This window comes from Apis florea, unplaced genomic scaffold (assembly GCF_048593485.1).
Source record: "Apis florea isolate Af1SG1 unplaced genomic scaffold, ASM4859348v1 contig_2411_pilon, whole genome shotgun sequence".
NCBI lineage: Eukaryota > Metazoa > Arthropoda > Insecta > Hymenoptera > Apidae > Apis > Apis florea.
Genome location: NW_028256580.1, coordinates 1,918,707 through 1,939,373, shown reverse-complemented (window position 1 = coordinate 1,939,373; position 20,667 = coordinate 1,918,707). Strand labels below are relative to the sequence as shown.

The window sequence follows — 20,667 nt, the reverse complement described above, 5'->3', positions numbered from 1 at the left end:
TTAAACATTTTATATTAAATTGTTAAAAAATTTCAAAAAAAATATTTATAAATTCAAATATTGTAATTAATAAATTTATTATTAATTGTATACTTAATTCGAATACTATTTTAATTATTTATTCATATTTGATTTTTTATGATGATCTGATTACAAAATCGATAATTCGATAATTATGTTTCAGTGAAGATATTCAATAAAGCAAATGAATCATATAACACGTATCATTCATTCTGTTTGTATCATTCTATTCGAATAAAATATTTTTATATCTTTAAATTTACATTGTACAATTATTATATTGAGTAAAAATTTTATAATTTTAAGATCAAATATATTTCCTTTGAATTTTTCTTTTTTCTGAATCATTGAGGAAATTATAACGTATTCAATATCCAAATATCTAATTGATCGTTTGATCGTTCGATCAGAAACGATCGCCACGCGGATGTTTGAAAGATCGATAGAAACACCTACTCTGCGCCAAATACATTCTTCCACGTGATTCAGTGTAACGCGCATATGTATCATGATAGTATAGAAATGTATATATATACATATATATATTATATATTATATATATATATATGCGCATACATACATGCAAGTAGTGACAGCGTCGGCTGCTGCGCCAGCTGAAACGAAATAGTGGGGGTTATATATATAATGCGAACGTAGACGAATCGCACAAGGGGAATGCAACGAGGGAACAGTTCAGTGTTAACCGACGAAGGAGTGTCATTTCATCGTCGTTTTGTCAGATCTTTACGTCAGGTGTATTGTTTTTTCTTTTCGCTGACAGAACACAATTGAAATGTACGATAGATAAACATGCAATTAGGAAGGTAATTAAATAGACTATAATGTTATCAAGAAAATCGAAACTTGTTTGTCATTAACTGAAAACTAATCGGTCTATTTTACGCACGACATGTGGCCAACGTTTCAAAGCGGTTCGAGACTTCTTGCTAAAAATACATTTGCCAAACGATCAAAGTGCTGCAGATTAGTGAAAGAAAAAATCAGTGATGTTTTATAATATAGATCATCCTCATGCCAGTGGCAATATGCTTCCGTCACCCGGTCTTTCGAATATAATCGTAATACAATGAAAATTCATGAAAATCGATTCCACGGAACGATCTCTTGGTTATTCATATGTTTTAAAATTCTCATGATTGTCTGTCAATTTATTATTCGCATCGCAAAGGAAAATAAACGCGATTCGACGAAACATCATTTAGCAGCGATGGAATCCGTTGCAGTTGTTAAATGGATTTGTTCTTTATTAATATATTGAAGATGTAAATTTATATTGAAATATGGACAAGACAGTTGTTAAAAATCATGAAGCAACAGCATCTGGTACATCGTACAGTTTATGGTTTGGTTTATACAAGTGTATCGCGATAGAATAATCACTGATCGAAAAAAAATCACTAATGTCGAATTTTAATGGAGATTTACGGTTATCATATCATGAAAACGTCACAGTGTCGTAGCTATCGTGGTATTATTTCTTACATTGTAAAACAAAACGCGCGAACACAAAATGTGCGACAAAGTATTTTCTATACAAATTACATAAAGAAAGAACCATTACAACTCATGAAAGGAGTATGAACACCGTTTATCAGGTAAGTTTTAACCTATTTCTTGTCTAAGATAAATAATAGGGACATTCAGAGTTGGTTAGATATGTCTAATTAGTCGATTGCAAAAGGTTATAACATAGAAATTATATTCTCCATTTAATTTTCATATATAAAAATTAGTAAGCAAATTGAGAAAAATTGATAATCAATTCAAACAGATTGGTCGTGCGTGTTTGTAATTCGTATCGACTGAAAAAGGAGGGAAAACATTAGATATAATTAAAAGATATTTTGAATCTAGATAAAGTTTTTCCGTTAGAATAAAAGACGTATATCGAAAAATACAGAAATTCACCGGTGTCAAGTGGCGCCACTAAATTGAAAGAATTTACCAAAGGGTTTAGAGAATTGCAGCTTTATGTGACCTATTTTTATAACCGAAATTCATACTGCACACTACATTGTAACCAGTATATATTATTATAATTGAAAAGCTGATAAAAAAAGCACGAAAGAAATACATATTTGATCGATTATATTATAATATAATAATATATAGTATAATAAAATTTTCTTATTTGAAAAAATTATAAAATTAACATATGTATATTTTCATCACTGATCAAAATAAATGTATTTATAAATTAAATCATATAATATCCGTTCACGAAAAAAATAAGCAAGACACATCAAGATCGAATAAAATACGAATTTCACTGATGTAAAAATACAAAATAAGGATTATGATCAAGAATCATAATCAACCGCCAAGAATTTAAAAGTTGTAAAGCCATCAAAGGTTTGAGATCATCAAAGGTTGAATTAGATGGTACGAGTAGAGTATGTCTCTTGTCTCTGTGCCGTCCCGCTAGCCAACTTTCCAGCCACGAGTACGTCTGTCATGGCGCTAAATTAAGTCTAATCGATCCTTTAGTAGACTATTTGCAATCCTCTAATTCAATTATGTAATGTCGCACATGTTGAAATTTCACAATTTCGTAACATGTTTTAACATTTTAATTTTTTTATTTTTATATTCTTTATTATTATTTTCTTTCTTGTTGTATTAATATTTTCTTTTTTATTTCTCTTATTTTTTTTCCTTTTTTCATTATATTCATATATATTTCGCGGAATTATTTTTTGTTCAATTTTGTTTAATTATATATATATATATATATTTATATTCTTATTTTATATGTTTAATTAAGCTTAACTTTGTTAATTAAATATTAAGTGAGTGTTTTTGATATATATAAAAGATAAGATTTGCAATGAAAACCACTATTTAGGTATATGGATATTTGATTTAAGCAAACATATATTTTTCTCTGTTTCGTTATCAATCATGTTACATTCTGGCGCGAAAATTTATTGAATCATTGTCTCTATTTTATTTGAAGAGAGGTACATATGGATATAATTAAGCATATTTAAAAAAATGATTTATTATATTTAACAAATTTTCATAAAAATTTTTTTCAGCTAAAATCTTTTTGAAAAGATTAAATTCTCAAAATTTCAAGCGTGTTTTGAATACAATTTTGCCTCGAAATATTTTTCACACAAGGTTACAAAGCATCAAAATCTATAATATTTTATATGTTAAAATTTTGTTTTTATTTGTAACATCGTTTTTAACAAAGTTAAAAAAAAAAAAAAACTTTAAAGGTTGATTTCGCCCCTTCAAAGTGATATATCGAACAAAAATAAGCTTCACGCATAATCATACTCTAAATATTTATAAAATTGCACAAAAACAGAATTTTTGTTAGTTTTGATAACACGTAACGCAGATAAATGGAGATATTCGTATAAAGTAATCATTTGTTTACTTTTTTGATAATTGATAGATAATTTGAATGGTGGAATAATTTCTCAATTATTATAGAGAAAAAAAAATTGCTGCTATAAAACAATAGTTAGAATTATATTTCACTTTGTACATTTGTTACATTCCAGCAATGAAAATATGTTAGATTAATATCATAAATAAAGGTTAAAATAATTATTCCTCATCATTTGATTATAAACATAAAGGTAAATTGAAAAACAAAACTTATCTGTCGTATAAAGTAATTTTTTTTTTTTTTTCATAAATTTTAACGAATCGTAATTTATTTTACAGATAAAAAATTTATAAAAAAAATTTTACGCATGAAAGTCATTCTTGTTCTCGCTTCAAATTTGTGATTCCAAGCGATGTAATAAATGTGCTAACTTTCATCAAATTCATATCATATTACAATGAATAAAAGTAACAAGCTTATGCATTATTTTTTCCCTTCATTTCATATTTCAATTTATTTAGAATTCAAATGAAATAATATCTCCGCAACTTTTTAATTATTTCTTCAAAAATTTATTTTATAATTCTAAATCATTCTTATATTAATTTCTCGTTTCCGGATATATGCTATTTATATTATATAAAATCGACATTTCTTTCTCGTTCAATCGATCTTTTTTCTTCGAAATTTGATTCGAAATTGGACAAAATAAATAATATTAGAAAAATTAAAATATTTAATAGAAATATTTGTTCATTAGTCCCAATATTTTTGACTCGTCGCTTCTCCAATAAAATCGTAATAATTTCGATCGAATAGTAATTAACAGATGTTTCTTTCCTCAAATACGAACGGCATTCACCTCCATGCTTTGTCAACACAGTTTTTTTTTTCGCTTATCATGATTGTGTGCCTTTTTATCATCAATAAAATTTTGAATAAATAAATCTATTTGTCTAATTTTTCATCATCGTTAACAATCTTTTTCGTGTAAAAGATAAATTTTTTATTTGCACTCGTTCTCTCTTATCGTTTGGCAATGTAAGATAATGGAATACGTTGCTTTGAATATCATCCTCGGCCGTCGAAAAAAATATTTTATTCTGTTATTGATAAGAAAGATGTAACATCTTTCTATAATAATTTTTATTTTAATATTTGCGAACTTATTAATTAGAATTAATAATAAAATTATATTATTATTAATTAAGATAAGGAATGAAAAAAAAAATAATAATAATTGAGAGATATAATATTTATAGATAGTATGAAAATGGTTTAATTATACATATATGAGATAAGAGATTGAAACTATTTGGAAGAGAAAGTGATGATAAATTAGCAAGAAATCGATTCAAATTTTAATTTTCAAACAAAAAAAATTAGATTAAAGAATAGGATTAAAAAATGAAGTACTTACAGTTTTATGGGGTGTACAATAATATTAAGATTATCACAGAGATAAAATTGTAATAAATAGTTATAAAACGACAATAAAATAAAGATAAACATATTTATTTATAACGTGTTTCATAAATTTTTATGGTATTAAAAATTTATATATAGGAGAATCGACAACATTTTCAAAAATTGAAACATTGATAATACTCTAGGAATTAATTAAATAGATATTTAATTTTTCAATTTTTAATCTGAAAAAACATTATCTTGCACTAATATCAATTCGAAGAAAATTTATAAATCAATATTACGAGTCAAAATTTCGAATCGAATATTGTAAATATAAATAATAAGATATGCGTAAAAAAAAAATCTATTTTATTGGAAAAAATATCTGATATATAAAAAAATTGTATAAACGATTCTTTCTTTTCAATTTTTTTTTTTAACAACTTTAACTCAATTATGCGACACAAATAAATATAATACTTCTTAAAACATTGGTAGCGCGAAACCATAATAACGTTTGACATTCTTGATCCGACGGGAAGTGTGTAAAACGTTGCAATTTCATAATCATTAGATGAACGGCAAATGTCACGTATTTCACGTATTAAAATTAATAACGCGAATATAAGTAATTTTTCAAAATCTCATCTGCATAAAGAAATATATACGTATCGCCGGAAGCGCATATCTTATCGTTTCCGTCTTATAAAAGCTTTAATGCACGAGGATGTTATATTTCCTAATTTTACTCTCATTCGTTTGCGAAGTGAGCAATTTTTGAAAGAAAGAAGAAAGGAGAATTAATTTCGATGATTTTCATTATATATCTATATACGTATATATCTACATATTTATGTATATAGCTTGAAATAATTTTAAAATTACACTTGTACTAATTCACTCAGTTTAGAAGTAAATATCATGGTGATAATATTCCTTTTTTCTTCTTCTTTTTCTATGTAATTTTCTAATCTTAAGTTACAGAAATACGTGTCAAATCTATTTCTTCTGTATATTAATTTTATTTTCTTACTTTTCAGGTTCAAGTATAATGAAGTCATCTATGAAAATGGGGGTGATAGCCTTAATAGGTCTGTTCGTGGTGTTTTATCAATACCATTTGTCAACCAGCGTACGATTCGATCAAATCGCAGATTTCAACACGGATGGTTCCGCGGAAGACAGCCCTGTTCTATCCCAGGAAGAGGTAGAGCGCTATGTAAGAACGTCTAAATTCAAGGAAGAAATGGTGAATTTTCGAACATGAACGCATGATCGTTCACGACTGTCCCTTTTTTAAAACGCTTGCTCTCTCTCTCTCTCTTTTGTAGATCAAAAGCGCTGTGCATAAAGTTCAAGAGATGAACGGACTCAGTCCGGACATAGCCTCGATGTTAGTGCAGCAGTTGACGAATCATTTGCACAAGGATATTCTCGAACTGTCCGAGAATAATTCGAAGAATGATCAAAACGTATCGTTGAACGAGGATAGACAAGAATCGTCGATGAATTCGGATAAAATACCGGAACCGTTGTATATAATCACACCGACGTATCGTCGGCCAGAACAAATACCGGAACTCACCAGAATGTCGCATACTTTGATGTTGGTAAAGAATGTTCACTGGCTCGTTATAGAGGACGCGACCGTTGCCACTAAACAAGTCACGAGGTTGTTGGAACGAACAGGATTGAAGTTCGAGCATCTGACTGGTAAATTCGATAGATTAGAAATTTGCAAACTAAATAACATTAATTAAATCTAATCACGAGTAATCACGAGTAATCATCAATTGGGAACATTCACTTCATTTATTTCGCATCTATTTAAGAATAATCATAATATTCTTTCAAAATATTCAAAGGAGAGCAAGTCTCGATGAAAAAGCTTTATATTGATTTTGTTAGTCAGGTCGCGTTTAATATATGTAGTTGTGATACTCGGCATTCTTTTACAAATAAGGAATTATATTAACATTTATGCAAATTGACATATATTGTTAATGTATATTGAAGTGCATCATAGTGTTGTTCGACTTTAGATGGTTTTATGTTATTTTCTTTTCCAGCTCCGATGCCTGAAAAGTACAAGCAGAAAAAGGGTGCCAAACCACGAGGTGTGTCCAATCGGAATCGTGGCTTACAATGGATCAGGGCAAATGCAACTAATGGCGTCTTCTATTTCGCCGATGATGACAATACCTATGATATAGCACTCTTCGACGAAGTATTATTTTTGCAAATATATTCTTATTACATAATATGGACGAAATTTTTTAAATTATAAAGATTACGAAAAATACATTTGATATAATTTTATGTATACTAAAAAAAAAAAAAAAAAAAAAAGAAAGAAAAAGAAAAGGAAACATATTTAACTCGCCTGAAATTTTTTTGCTTTTATTAATCTAAAAAACCTAACACAAAATTATATCATTTACATTGGATAACGTTATAATTGTGACTATACTTAAGCAGTTAAACAGTAAAATTATATATTCTAGATACGTAAAACGAAACGAGTCTCCATGTTTCCTGTCGGCTTATGCACCAAATTTGGTTTGAGTTCGCCCATTATTAAGAAGGAAAAATTCATCGGATTTTACGATGGATGGATCGCCGGTCGGAAATTCCCAGTTGATATGGCAGGTTTTGCTGTAAACGTGAAGTTTCTGCTTCAAAGGCCAAATGCCTCGATGCCATTCAAAGCTGGATACGAGGAAGATGGATTTTTGAAAAGTTTGGCACCGTTTGAACCGAAAGAAATTGAATTCCTGGCCGATAATTGCACCAAGGTACTCGCTTGGCATACGCAGACGAAAAAGAACGAACCAAGTGCGCCCCTCGATATGAAACTGTACGGTGAAACGAACCTAGTTAAATTAAAACAACAAATAGTATGATGTTAGGTCGATAGCGACTGCATTTTCGAGTTCGATCTAATTTTAACGATTAATAAGTACGACAAACAAAGTGATTCAGTGCCTGAAGTATTGTAAAAAGTACGATTGGCGTAGTAATGATCTTCTTTTTTTTCTAATCTTTTATTGTTAATCTTAGAAAAAATATTTAAGAGAAGCTACAATTTATTTAAGATCTCCATAGGAAATATTGTAATATAAATAATCTTTATAATGTTGTTTTTTTTTTTTGTTTTTTTAAGCTTGTTATTAATCTTGAGCAATTGAATTTGGAGAAAAAAAATATGAATTTCTTTTGTAGCTTAAATTTAAAAAAAAAAAAAAAATTAATGTGCAAAAAAAGAAATTGATCTAATCTTGTTATGGAAGTATGTTTCTGTATAATATAGTGATATTTTACATATAATATATTTAATTAATATTAAAATTTTAGTTGTTGCAATAATTACTTAATAAAATGAAGACCAATTAGCGTGGGAAAAGTGATTCAATTGAAAGTTATTCGATGCGATAATATTATGATAAGAAAAATATTTATATTAGAGAAAAAATTTTTATTGCTCGGTATAACTTCTTGCATTCTTCTTCTTCTTTTTACTTTATAAGTTGTCTGTTTTTCATTTATTCTAGCTTCGCAACTATGCATTTATTTTTTATCTGATTAATGAATCAACTGCTTCTTTAAAATCACACATCGAATATTCATTAAGTTTTTTTAATGTAAAAAAAAGTAAATGCAAATTACCCTTTGTACTTATTCTTATATAAGTATCGTTTTAAATTATATTTCCATGATATATTTCTGTCAAACAAGAAACATGTACGATAATTTGTCATGCGAAATAGCGAATAGGAAATTATTTTATTACTCTGTTTTTATAATTAGATCCTTGCATTTTTATCGTTTCTTTAATATTATTATTTCACATTACTTCCTGTTATTTTTAAGAAAATTGATCGATATATTGATTGTATAATATATAACATTAAGTGAACGAAAAAAAAAGAAAAAAGACGACGATAAAAGAAAATATTACGTGCACTGGTTTTTAATAGAACGTAAATAATATCATAAAATTAAGATTATCGCAATTTGCAATAAAAAAGATTTCAATCATCAAATTTGATATCATATCGAATGCATGCGTAGATAGGGGAAAAAAAAATGAAATACAACAAAGCATTTCAAAAGATCTATAACAAAATCTTATGGATAAATATTAATTTATACAACTTTTAAATATATTTATTTTAAAAAAAAAAACAGATCTTTTGAAGTTGCATCTTAATATGCAATATTAATTATTAAAATAATAATTAAATGAATATAGAAAAGGATATATGAAACAAATTTTTTAATTATCAAACAATCTTTTTCAAATTTTTTTGCTTTTATTGTTGAAGAAAAGTAATTTTAAATTTTGCACGCATCCAGAATATTATTATCTAGTCCAGCAATATCACAATAAAAAATTATAAAGAATGACATGTTGAACGAATATAATTATACGTTATTTTTTTTTAGAATTTATAAGACTATTAAATTTATTTTCCAGTTTATTCAAATATATGATATGAATGAATGATTCTTACAAAATTAATTACAAATACACTTATATTAGTAAGAATTTGTCGATACATATACATAATTTTGTGAAAATGTTGACGGGCACAATGTGTATAAATTAAGTTTGCAGTTTTCTGCAATTCGCCCGTATTCTAATTAAGCTGAAATATCGTGAAAGCAATAAACTTGTTGTTAGAAAATGTTGGCTTCGTACCAATTATGTTTTTGCGTCAGTATTAATAACTTTTAACGATCATTAATAAAAAAATAAATGAAACATTTAATCATAGTAAAATAAAAAAAGTAAAAACAGCTTTAAATTAGAGATCATGATTTTGATTATATATATAGAAAAATGCACGGAAAACATTTTAATTAAAAATCCGTGTTCTTAATGTATGTGTAGACTGATTATAAATACACGCTCCTAAAAAATTTTTATTGTTCAAAAAAAAAAAAATTTTGAGTCTCTATTACTTTTCGAATTATATTCTCTTAATATAAAATCGAAATTTCTGACAATAATAACTTTTGTCTGAATTTACAATTTTGTATCATGAAAATATAATTGAAAGGAAAATGAGACGTGAGATTTTTATCAGATTCACAAGATACCGTAATATAGGCAAGAATTTTTTACCAAATTTTATAGATTTATACAAGAAAATTATTTGAAGTTTTAATTTTGAGTTGCGAGCTTAAAAATGCAGAAATTTTGAAGCTATTAATTGATTAATATTCAATATTGCGTTTTCGACGTAATAGGAAGTATTCTCGCACAATGCTGCTTTTTATGATATGAATTCGTTTGTTACGAATACCTCGTATATTCTATATATTATATATCTATTATCAAGTCGGAGCTCTAGCATCCATCTGCAAGATGTTGCCAATAATATTAAATTTTTCTATTTACTTTCTCGTTTAACTTATGAGCAAAATATATTATAATCATAATCATAAATAGAGAAAGAATAAATTCAATAAGAAATCTTCGATAGCATCGTTTTCCGATAAAATGCTTAAAAATTTTTTTATGTTTCACGACATTATCAGAATATATTATGTTTTGCAATATTTGACAAAAGATACATTGTAAAGCCAAGAATGTAATATCTATATTTTTTACATTAAAAATTAAGATGCATTGCAATTTTAAAAGAGAAACAATGAAAGTGTATATTCTATTGATATCCTATTCATTTGTGATCATGCGCCAAAAAATAGTATAGAGAAGGAAAACAAATAGTGAACGGAGATAGAGTAAAAATTTGAGAACGCTATCTTTAAAATAGATAAAATTAATACAGATAAAAAAGGGAGCAATATTAAGAGAGCGAAAAGGATAAAGATAGCGTAAAAAAATTGAATTCAGCGCCATCTTTAGATCATCCGTCATTCAAAATGCCACAAATGAAACATATAAAAAAAGACAAAAAATAATGCGACAAAGATAGAAATAGAACAAGAATTGACAGTTAACGCTATCTTTTAACTGTCGAAGATATCTTTTTAAAGAATAGAATAAAGTAAGATAAGAATTAAGAATCAGCATCATCTTGAATACTTTTGAAAAAAAAACATTTTTAATATTCAAGAGATAATACTATCAATCAATTCTCTATTTTTTTTCTATAATGTTTCTCTTTATTTATGACATCACGAATGTTTCTATGTTCCTATTAACTTGTAACTTCTAGTTCGTCCGCGAGATAGCGCCATTAATACTAAATTCATTATTTAGTTTCTTGTTTAACTTATGGATATAAAATATCCATCAACAATTTAGAAAAAAGAAGAAATAAAACAACAATTTATTACTTTAAAAATTACTACTAATTTAAGAAATATCATAAATAAACTTATATGAATATTTCGAAATGAAAAATTCATAAAAGTATTAAAAAAATTGGAAAAAAAAATTTCTTAGAAGAAAGAATATATTGAAAAATATATCTATATATATTAAAAAATGATACAGAGATTGAAGTTTAATTTCATTTATTACATATATATATATATATATATATATATATATATACATATATTTAAATACGTGAAATAAAGAAATCTCTTTTAAACAGCTAATAATGTTTAAAAATATTTTAAATTTTCTTGTAGTATTACCGCGTTTGAACACATATGACTCCTTTGATTCGATATTTCACTAACTTACTGTGCTTACGTCAACTTGTCAATGTGACGTCACTGTACTGTAAAAAAATTGTTTTTCTATAACTTCCGTTAAACAATTTCTCTTAAACTCCCATTTATAGAAAATACATTTTTAGTTCAAGTATCGTTACCTATATATCATACAAATAACAGTTGTCAATATCTATAGAATACAATTCTACGAAAGTTTAGGTAAGCTCTAAAATCTTGTAGCGTAAATAACTTTATATAGAATTGCAATAGTTACATCAAAACGGTTTCTTTGCCATTGTTCGCAGCAAGTGCTTCCATTGAACATCGCTAAGTTCGTTATTTTTTTTTTTTTTTCATTAAATTCTTAGGTTTGTCAGAATGATTATGAGACATAATTAAAATCATTTTTTAATTACAGATTTTTGTATCCAGTGATCGTTTTATAGCGAATCAACCAAAATGAGTTACGGTTATCAAGTGAGTACTTACTTTCTCTTTTTTATTATAAATTTTTTTTTGTAATATTATATATTTTTATATTTCACAATAAAATGAAATATTTGAAAATGAAATATTTTTAATGGAAAAATATCATAAAAATGGCTCTCATAGGGAGATATAATTTTTTTCCATATGTAATAATCTTATATGCAATTTAATTTTATATTTGTATTTTATATACACTGTATTCTTTTTTATTTTAAATAACTAAGACCTTCTGCATTCCTTCTATTTACCTTTTTTCCAACTGCAGAGTATATATGAAAATCTGATTATAACATTTTCTATTTGTACTCTGACTATCAAAGGGACCACCACCACCAGTGATTCCTGGAAATGTAAAACCACCAACATCATTTGGGGCTCCACCTGGCACACCCTCTGCCCCCGGTGCTTCGCCTTATTCTCAAAGTGGCAATATAGGCTTTACAAATATTCCTCCTGTGTCTTTTGGAATGCCACAGCCTTATTCTTCTCAAGTCTTAACTCCTTATCCAACACAACCTTGTCATCCTATACCTAATCAATATCCTCAATATCCTCCTCCAGCTCCAGAAACTTCTCAACAAATGCCTTTACTTATGCCAAAATCTACTTCCTCTTATTCCCAACAAATGCAGCAATCATATCTAAATCAATCTACAACATATCCACAACAGCAAAATTATAATTATCCAAATCTTCAAACTATATCAGATCCAAAAGAATGTTTTAATACATCTTCTCCTTATACCTTTAATCCCAATGTTTATTCAAATAATTCAAACTCCTATCAAGGCGGAAGCTATCCTGGGGGGCAGGGTGCAGGATTCTATTCTCCACATAAGGATAGATCTTATCAAGCTCATCCAGCCCCAGCCCCCCGGAGAAATCAGTTTGCGCCTAAGGTGAGATTAAACAAAGATATAAAAGGCTACATTCTTTAGATATTAAATTTATAATATTTTGCTCAATGCTGCCTTATTAAAAATATTGTATATGATTTGTTTTTTGGGTTACAGTTATCTCCTACAGTGATACCATATAATGATTTTGATGCCAGAGCAGATGCAGAAATTTTAAGGAAAGCAATGAAAGGTTTTGGTACAGATGAAAAAGCTATTATTAATGTACTTGCCAATCGCAGTAATCTACAGCGCCAAGAAATTGCTGTTCAATTTAAGACTTTATATGGGAAGGTAAAAAATTAAAATTTAATATATAATATAGAAAAACAATTATTGAAAATTTTTTTAATAAAAACAGGATCTTATAAAAGATTTAAAGTCTGAATTATCGGGTAATTTCGAAAAATTAATTCTTGCTATGATGATGCCCTTACCGCAATTTTATGCTAAAGAATTGCATGACGCAATGGCAGGTATTGGTACTGACGAATGCGTTCTTATCGAAGTATTATGTACTATGTCTAATCATGAGATTTGTGTAATTAAACAAGCTTATGAAGCAAGTAAGTTTTGTTTGTGATAATGTTATATAATATTACAAATTCTTTATTAAAAATTTTCAATATTTTTTTTTTTTTTCGTTTAGTGTATGGAAAAATATTAGAAGATGATTTAAGAGCTGATACTTCTGGAAATTTCAAACGATTAATGGTATCATTATGTTGTGCTAATAGAGATGAATCATTTGATGTGAATCATGCATCTGCAATTGAAGATGCAAAAGAGCTTCTCAAAGCTGGTAATTTCTGTAATAATATAAATATTTCATAATATTTTCAAAATATTTGAAGTTATCACTTTGATTTTTTATTTTAGGTGAACTTCGTTTTGGAACTGATGAATCAGTATTTAACTCAATACTTGTTCAAAGAAATGTTCCACAATTGAAACAAATATTTGAAGAATATGAAAATATTACTGGTAACAGCATTGAAACTGCAATCAAAAACGAGTTTTCGGGTGATATTAAGAAAGGTCTTTTAGCAATTGGTAAATAATAAATATTATATTGTTTTATATATATATATTTTTTTAAAATTATACTAATGAAAAATTAATTTATAGTGGAATGCGTTAAAGATAGAGCAGGTTTCTTTGCTGAACAATTGTATAAAAGCATGAAAGGTCTTGGTACAGATGATGATCGTTTAATCAGATTAGTTGTTACTCGTTGTGAAATAGACATGGGAGAAATCAAAGAAATATTTAGAGAGCGATATAATGAATCGCTGGAAGATTTTATTTCCGTTAGTATATTCAATAGAATAATATAATATAAGAAAATAGAAAATCAAATCTAATGATCACATTTTTACAGGGTGATTGTTCTGGTCATTACAAGAAATGTCTTCTAGCACTCATTTCTTAAAACTATTAACAGAAATTATATTTGGTTTCATTCAATGGCCTTTTCAAATATTTTACAGTTTATATATTTGTTTATATATTCTTCATTGCTTATGTTGATATAAATGAATGATATATTGAAATATTATAATTTACATAAAAACTTATAAAAGTTTGCACATAATATAAGATATAAGGGAAAGGTTTACATTATGAATCTCAAATCTTTATACTATTGTTAAAAATTGAAGTATCATAAAAGTATTATTTAACTATAAATCTACAATAAAATATTTAAAAAAATATTGATGATAAAATGATAATAAGTATTTTAATATTTATAAAATATATTGTTATCATTTTTATTTTATATATGCCACATATACATATATACATATTTCTGTATAATATAACATATTTATCGATATATATTTTATGAATATTCTTAAATAAAAATGAATTTAAGAGAATAAAAATGCAAAAATTTTAAATATTTTAAAATTTTATTAAATAAATAATATATTTACAATTGTATATATTTATTATTCCTTAATTTACCAAGAAATTCTTTGAGGATAAGGTTGATCATTCCAATAAAAAACTTTATTAATAAAAATATAAAATTGCAAAAAATTTATTATTAATGTAGTTATTGATTCTGCAATAATTTGCCATGTTTTTGGTTTTTTAATAAAGCAACGGTAAAGTATACATGGAATGATAAAATATCTTGGTTCTATTAATAATTGTGGAATGAGTACTATAGAAACCATAAAAATATAATTAATCTGTGTTATAAATCTTAAATGTTTAAGCCCATGAAACATTGTATACAAAGTGAATGAGTATAATGGTACCAAAAAATATTTAAATTGTTTATATCTTCCCATAAACTTATTCCAAAAGTAAAATACATAATGTCTATTATCAGCTAACATATATGGATGAACAAAAGTATTAAAATGAACAATTATAATTAAAAAAATAATAATACAACTTGCAAATATCCAATGTTTACTAATAAACTTAAAATAATTTTTCCAATAAATAATCATGTATGGCCATAAAAAACAAAATAGAAAAATAGAAAAATATAACAATTGAGGAATATGAAAAGTAGGAATATGAGCTGTTCTATCACCAACTACAATTCCTTTGTTCCATAAAACAAAAGAAATAAATAATAAACATACTATAATGTATGGAAGCAATTGTACACACAATTGTAAGATAAATTTTGCAAGTAACTTCCATTCATGATATGTTTCTTCTATTATTTTTTTCCATAATAGCTAAAAATTACACAATAATATAAATTTCAAATATGATAAATATTTTTATTTTTTTTGTGATAATAATTTACTCACTTTTAGATAAATTATTGAATTATACTGTTCATATGAAATTAATTTACTTATTTTATGATCTAATAAATCAAATAAATGTTCCACAATAATAAATGCAACCCAAATAATATTTGTCTGTCGAATTAATATAGACAAAAGTCCTGTATATTATAATTATAATTGCTATTTTTGAAATTCAATATTTTTGTAATATTTTATAATTTATTTTTTTTTATACATACCTATAAAAGCTGCAGTTTTAAATTGTTTATATAAATGTAACAATAACATCAATAATATTGCATTAACTGATACAACATCCGTATAATATAAAAAATGCCAGAAAAATAAGGGTGGAAAGAACATAATATTACAAGCCACAATAAGTTTCATCCAATCATTGCATCTTTGTTTCCAATAAATTATTGAAATTTTTTTAATTATATTTTGAGCAAGATAGAGATTTAGAAATGTTCCAAATAAATTTATGCATCTCATGTAAAAAATATTGCAGAGTTTCAAGGGTGACAAAATCAGAGTTGCAATTAAATATAATCCAGGCAAAGTGGTAATTTTAGGATTCCACTGAAAATAACATTCTCTAAATGTATTCAAATATAATTTTTCATTACTTTATTGTTTTTTGTGAGAATTATTAATGCTTGATAGATAATGTAAATTTAATAATGTAAAAGAACTTCAAATGATATATATAATATTATATATATAATTAAAAGAAAATTTATAACTTGACTTTAAAATGATTTATATACAATTAGAATAATTTTATTTTTTGAATATTCATAGACAATATTTAATAACAATATATAATATATATAGTGTATATAATATTCGATAATAATATTCTATCTTATAAAAAATAAAAAATAATCAAAACGTACCTGCGTAAAATTATTATTGCAATATTGCAAAGTCTGAGATACGTGAAAAATCTCATCGATAAAATAGTAAGGTTGTATACGATTTAAATAAATAAATAATGTTACTATACTTGAAGAAATTATTATTATTAATGTTTTTTGTGAATATTGAATAAGTTTACTCATAGATTCATTCATCATTTCTTTGATGAAATAAAAAAAAAAATAAAGATTTATAGATTTAGAAAAAATAAAATAATTTATAATTATACAAAATAATCAGCACTCAAAGATATGATAAAATATTATAACGATCATTTCATTTTCATATATATCTATCAAAAGTTTTAAGAATCATAGTTTAATAATTAATTTAATTTTTTTTAAACTTTATAATTTAATGTTCGTTTAAAATGCCTTATACTTTTTGTGATATTAGTAATTACTAAAACATTTTCATCTTGAAGTTAACGCTAAATCAATATTTTAAAGTCAGTCGATATATCGATTTATAAAAATTACAATTTAAAGGGAAAGCGGGAACATAAATAAAAAATATATTATCTATCAAGTAATTTTAAAAATATTAAATCTAAAAAAATAATTTTTATATTGTTTTTTGTTTAATAAATGAATTTCACAATAATATGAAGTAAATAAGTTTATTTTAACTTAATTTCAGATTGAATGAAATAATCTGAGCAATTTTGTTTTCCTTTTATCTGTAGAAATATTGGTAGAATACAAATATTAATATTATACAAATAAGTGGATTGCAAATACTAGGTTGTTCTAATATGTTACGCTTCTTATTTAAATATTGTGCTTATTTCCTATTTTATTTAATTAAAATCTTTAAAAAAATGAATACATTAGACGAAAACAAATATTTAATATTTTATACTTTTCTTTAAGGATATGTTATACAGGAATTACGAAATAATTAATCATTATTCCAATTCTTATAAATATTTGAAATTAGAAATTAAAAATTTTGTATATATATATATATTATATATATATAAATTTACAACAAAATTTTTATTAATTTTTGTTAATTTTACGAAATTTAAAATTATTATTAAATTTTCAAATTAAAATAGAAGCAAATATAATTCAATATAATTCTAATAATTTGTTATTAAACATATCAGTATAAATAGATTGAATCGAATTTTGTTCATTCCTTTCTTTGACTTTAATATGAATCTTTTAGTTCTTGAATAATCGTGTACAATTCCTCCTCGATGTATCATTAAATGGAGCTTATAAAGGCTATAATATATTAGTATAACATATTAATGTTCAATTTGATTCTACTCTATTTAATGGTTTCCTGATCGTCCAAATGTAAATCGTTTCACACCATAAGTATCGAACTTTATGACATTTTTTACCTGAGAATAATTACAGGATAAATTTTTAATATACTGAATGTAAAGTAATCGAAATTTGTTGAAGTACAATACACAATTATGTGTAAGATATTTTGTAACTATCATACTGTAAAACATCATCCTTTTATACATGTAGATATATTATACATAAAAAAGACATAGGCAAACTGTATATATCACGAGTGTTAATGCATATACAAATTTATAAGTTTTGTATGTATGCACTATACAAAGCTGAGCATTTTCTTTATTTAAATTCTAGTATCTAATTTCTTTAAGTGAAGAGTATACTTATTAATCACTTTTTACTTCTATTTTCATTTTCTTAATCAGTCTAAAACAAATAAAGCATGATACAAATTATACATAATATATAAGTGACACAATTGTTTGAGAAACAAAATTATGACATTTTTGAGCTTATTACAAGTATATTACAAATATTTATTTTTATCAAATTACAGTAAATTCTAAACAGACCTATAAAATTGTTATATATAGTTAAATATTTTTTTTATAAATTTAAAAGTTCCATAAAATCCAAATAAAAATAGAAAAATATTAATTTGTATTTTTAAATTAAAAATATAACTAATGAATGAAAAAATATTTTGCATCTAAATAAAAATTTTAATATTTTTTAAATGATGTGTAGAACCATAATTATTAATAAATAATTTTAAATACAAAAATTTGTATATTTGTAATGGATAAAAATTTCAATTAATGATAAATAAATACTTCATAACAATATTGAAATAAGATTGTTTCAATTATTTTAGAAAATTTTAATGTATAAAAAAGAATTGAAATCATGTTACAAAATATTCATAATTAAAAAAAATCACTCTTGTGTTTGACTATTCAAAAGAAAGTGGAAAATTTATTTAATTCATTAACAACAGGAAGAATTTAATAAATATAATTTTGTCACCAAAAGCTATATACTATAGAATTTAATACTTTATAAATTAATTAGTTTAAAATTATTTAATTAAGATATATAAAGTTTAAATTATATTTCCTGTTGCAAATGAATTAATACTTAATACTTTCTACATCTCCTAATAACTTTTCTTGTATCACACAGATTATAAGAGAACTATAAATTGTAGAATATCAGAAATGACATTATTGAGTAATAATAAATCTTTTTAGCACGCAAACTTTTTCATTGCTAACAAACTAATATACATTACTTGCAAATATATCTTATCTCGATGAAAGCATTTTACTAAGCTTAATATGAAGAATATGCATTTTAACAAGGAAGAACTTATTCCTTCTATTTCACATAGTAATCATTAGTTTTCGAAATTCGAGCGCATAATTGAAAAATGGCAGAAAATATATAAAACAGTATTCTTCAAACTCACTTGGCTACCTGAGATATTTTGTATCTTTCAGTCATTTAAAAATTTTCTAAAACGGAATAAAAGGGGGGGGGGGGAGAAAGAGAAAACAGGGTATGTACTAAAAAGTACACATGCTAACACCGAAAGCAATATCTAGAAAAATATCAAAAAAGTATATGCTTATTTTTATTCAATCTTTTGTCTCTCCTATTGAAACTTAAAACACACGGTAACTTATACTTTTGTACGCGTTCGATTCTAAATATTGCTTTTAATGTTTTTCAATTTCTTGAAAGAAAAAATGAAAAAGAGATGAGTAAAATTACGAGATTGGAAGAGACATGTTCTTGTTTTATATAGAATAACGAATTGTATAATGTTATCAGCACTTGTGGAATGCCTGCAGTCAATGTTATCTCAAATACTAAATACATGTACTAAAAAATTATACGTTTCATACAACTATAACCACTCCTTAAAAAAACATCAAAGAATACTAGCAAGTTATTTATACATTTAGCATCACTCCCATGGATAAAGGAAATCCTTTGTAATAATGATAGTAATAATGATAATAAAAAATAAAAAAATAAATTCGTTTATATTATATATTGAGATTTTAAAATTTCAATTATAATGTTACAAGCATTAATCTTAAATCAAGTGATTTCCTTTTCTATGAAAGCAATATGTAACTAATACCGGTTCATTAAGCTTGAAAGTACTTTTCAAAGTACAAAAAATAAAAAGATAGCTATCTTAAAATAAAAAGCAACTTTTTGTGCAGATAACAAATAAAGAGCACTCCTTAGGAACTAATAAGACTTAAACATTATTACCGAGATCTGAATAAAATCAACTTATAAAAATTAAAAATATCGTATATACAATTATATTAAAAACAAAAATAACCTTCTAATAATAGGGAGATTTAAAATGATCAAAATATTTTGTAGAAAGAAGTAAAGTCAAACTTAATGGATGAAAATATAAAAATAAAAAATAATACAAAAAAATTTAGTGTTAGTAAGTTTTATGTTTGTTATGTTTTTATAAAAAAAAAATAAATAAAAAAATAAAAAATTATATTTTATTAGATTTTAACGAAAAAAAGCAAAATATTTTATATTAGATTATTGTAAAAGAAAAGTATAAAAAATAGTATTAATATATTTACTTCATTTCTACAAATGTCACAAGAATACCTATTATTAAAAGATTACCTGTATTTCTAATTTGTCATAGAATTAAATAAGTCATTTATTATTTAGAGATGGTAAAAAATTTTTTCTTATTTTTATTTCATCGTGTAACAAAATTGTTATAATTGAAATATGAAACAAATGGATTTTGTTCAATTTATATTATTTATTAAAATAAAAAAAAATTGAATAAATTTGAAAAATAATCTTTTAAAATAAGAAAAAATAAAAAAGAATACATAATAATTATATTTTATATA

At 24.9% G+C, this 20,667-nt stretch overlaps 3 protein-coding genes across 7 annotated transcripts; 2 read left to right on the top strand and 1 right to left on the bottom strand.

The window, feature by feature from the left end:
* The first annotated feature begins 685 nt into the window (after positions 1–685).
* GlcAT-P (Glucuronyltransferase P) lies at positions 686–8,143 on the top strand. 2 transcript variants are annotated; one of them, XM_086905156.1, is made up of 5 exons: positions 686–845; positions 5,836–6,044; positions 6,127–6,508; positions 6,865–7,022; positions 7,300–8,143. In XM_086905156.1, exons 2-5 carry the CDS (start codon positions 5,847–5,849, stop codon positions 7,696–7,698), a joined length of 1,137 nt encoding a protein of 378 aa, XP_086761282.1. In that variant the 5' UTR covers positions 686–845; positions 5,836–5,846; the 3' UTR covers positions 7,699–8,143. The 2 variants fall into 2 exon arrangements, with proteins under 2 accessions (XP_086761282.1, XP_086761281.1); XM_086905155.1 differs by having other exon boundaries at positions 686–1,637.
* A 2,875-nt stretch (positions 8,144–11,018) lies between these two features.
* Positions 11,019–14,760, top strand: LOC100867646 (annexin B11). 4 transcript variants are annotated; one of them, XM_003691773.4, is made up of 9 exons: positions 11,019–11,650; positions 11,850–11,908; positions 12,241–12,819; positions 12,934–13,110; positions 13,178–13,382; positions 13,466–13,618; positions 13,696–13,869; positions 13,945–14,126; positions 14,198–14,760. In XM_003691773.4, exons 2-9 carry the CDS (start codon positions 11,891–11,893, stop codon positions 14,246–14,248), a joined length of 1,539 nt encoding a protein of 512 aa, XP_003691821.2. In that variant the 5' UTR covers positions 11,019–11,650; positions 11,850–11,890; the 3' UTR covers positions 14,249–14,760. The 4 variants fall into 4 exon arrangements, with proteins under 4 accessions (XP_003691821.2, XP_012339386.2, XP_086761280.1 ...); XM_086905153.1 differs by lacking the exon at positions 11,019–11,650 and adding an exon at positions 11,651–11,762; XM_012483932.3 differs by lacking the exon at positions 12,241–12,819 and having other exon boundaries at positions 11,026–11,650.
* Alg10 (alpha-1,2-glucosyltransferase Alg10) lies at positions 14,711–16,941 on the bottom strand. The gene is made up of 4 exons (XM_012483934.3): positions 16,475–16,941; positions 15,815–16,157; positions 15,594–15,733; positions 14,711–15,518 (listed from the first exon to the last, which is right to left on the bottom strand). Exons 1-4 carry the CDS (start codon positions 16,652–16,654, stop codon positions 14,781–14,783), a joined length of 1,401 nt encoding a protein of 466 aa, XP_012339388.2. The 5' UTR covers positions 16,655–16,941; the 3' UTR covers positions 14,711–14,780.
* Positions 16,942–20,667: the final 3,726 nt, after the last annotated feature.

Coding starts and splice junctions, on each gene's coding strand:
- GlcAT-P (XM_086905156.1), top strand. CDS start 5,847: ATGAAGTCATCTATGAAAATGGGGGTGATAGCCTTAATAGGTCTGTTC. Junction 6,045..6,126: donor CTAAATTCAAGGAAGAAATG/GTGAATTTTCGA, acceptor TCTCTTTTGTAG/ATCAAAAGCGCTGTGCATAA. Junction 7,023..7,299: donor ATATAGCACTCTTCGACGAA/GTATTATTTTTG, acceptor TATATATTCTAG/ATACGTAAAACGAAACGAGT.
- LOC100867646 (XM_003691773.4), top strand. Junction 13,619..13,695: donor AAAAGAGCTTCTCAAAGCTG/GTAATTTCTGTA, acceptor TTTTTATTTTAG/GTGAACTTCGTTTTGGAACT. Junction 13,870..13,944: donor GAAAGGTCTTTTAGCAATTG/GTAAATAATAAA, acceptor ATTAATTTATAG/TGGAATGCGTTAAAGATAGA.
- Alg10 (XM_012483934.3), bottom strand. CDS start 16,654: ATGATGAATGAATCTATGAGTAAACTTATTCAATATTCACAAAAAACA. Junction 15,734..15,814: donor TAAAACTGCAGCTTTTATAG/GTATGTATAAAA, acceptor TATAATATACAG/GACTTTTGTCTATATTAATT. Junction 15,519..15,593: donor ATTCAATAATTTATCTAAAA/GTGAGTAAATTA, acceptor TGTAATTTTTAG/CTATTATGGAAAAAAATAAT.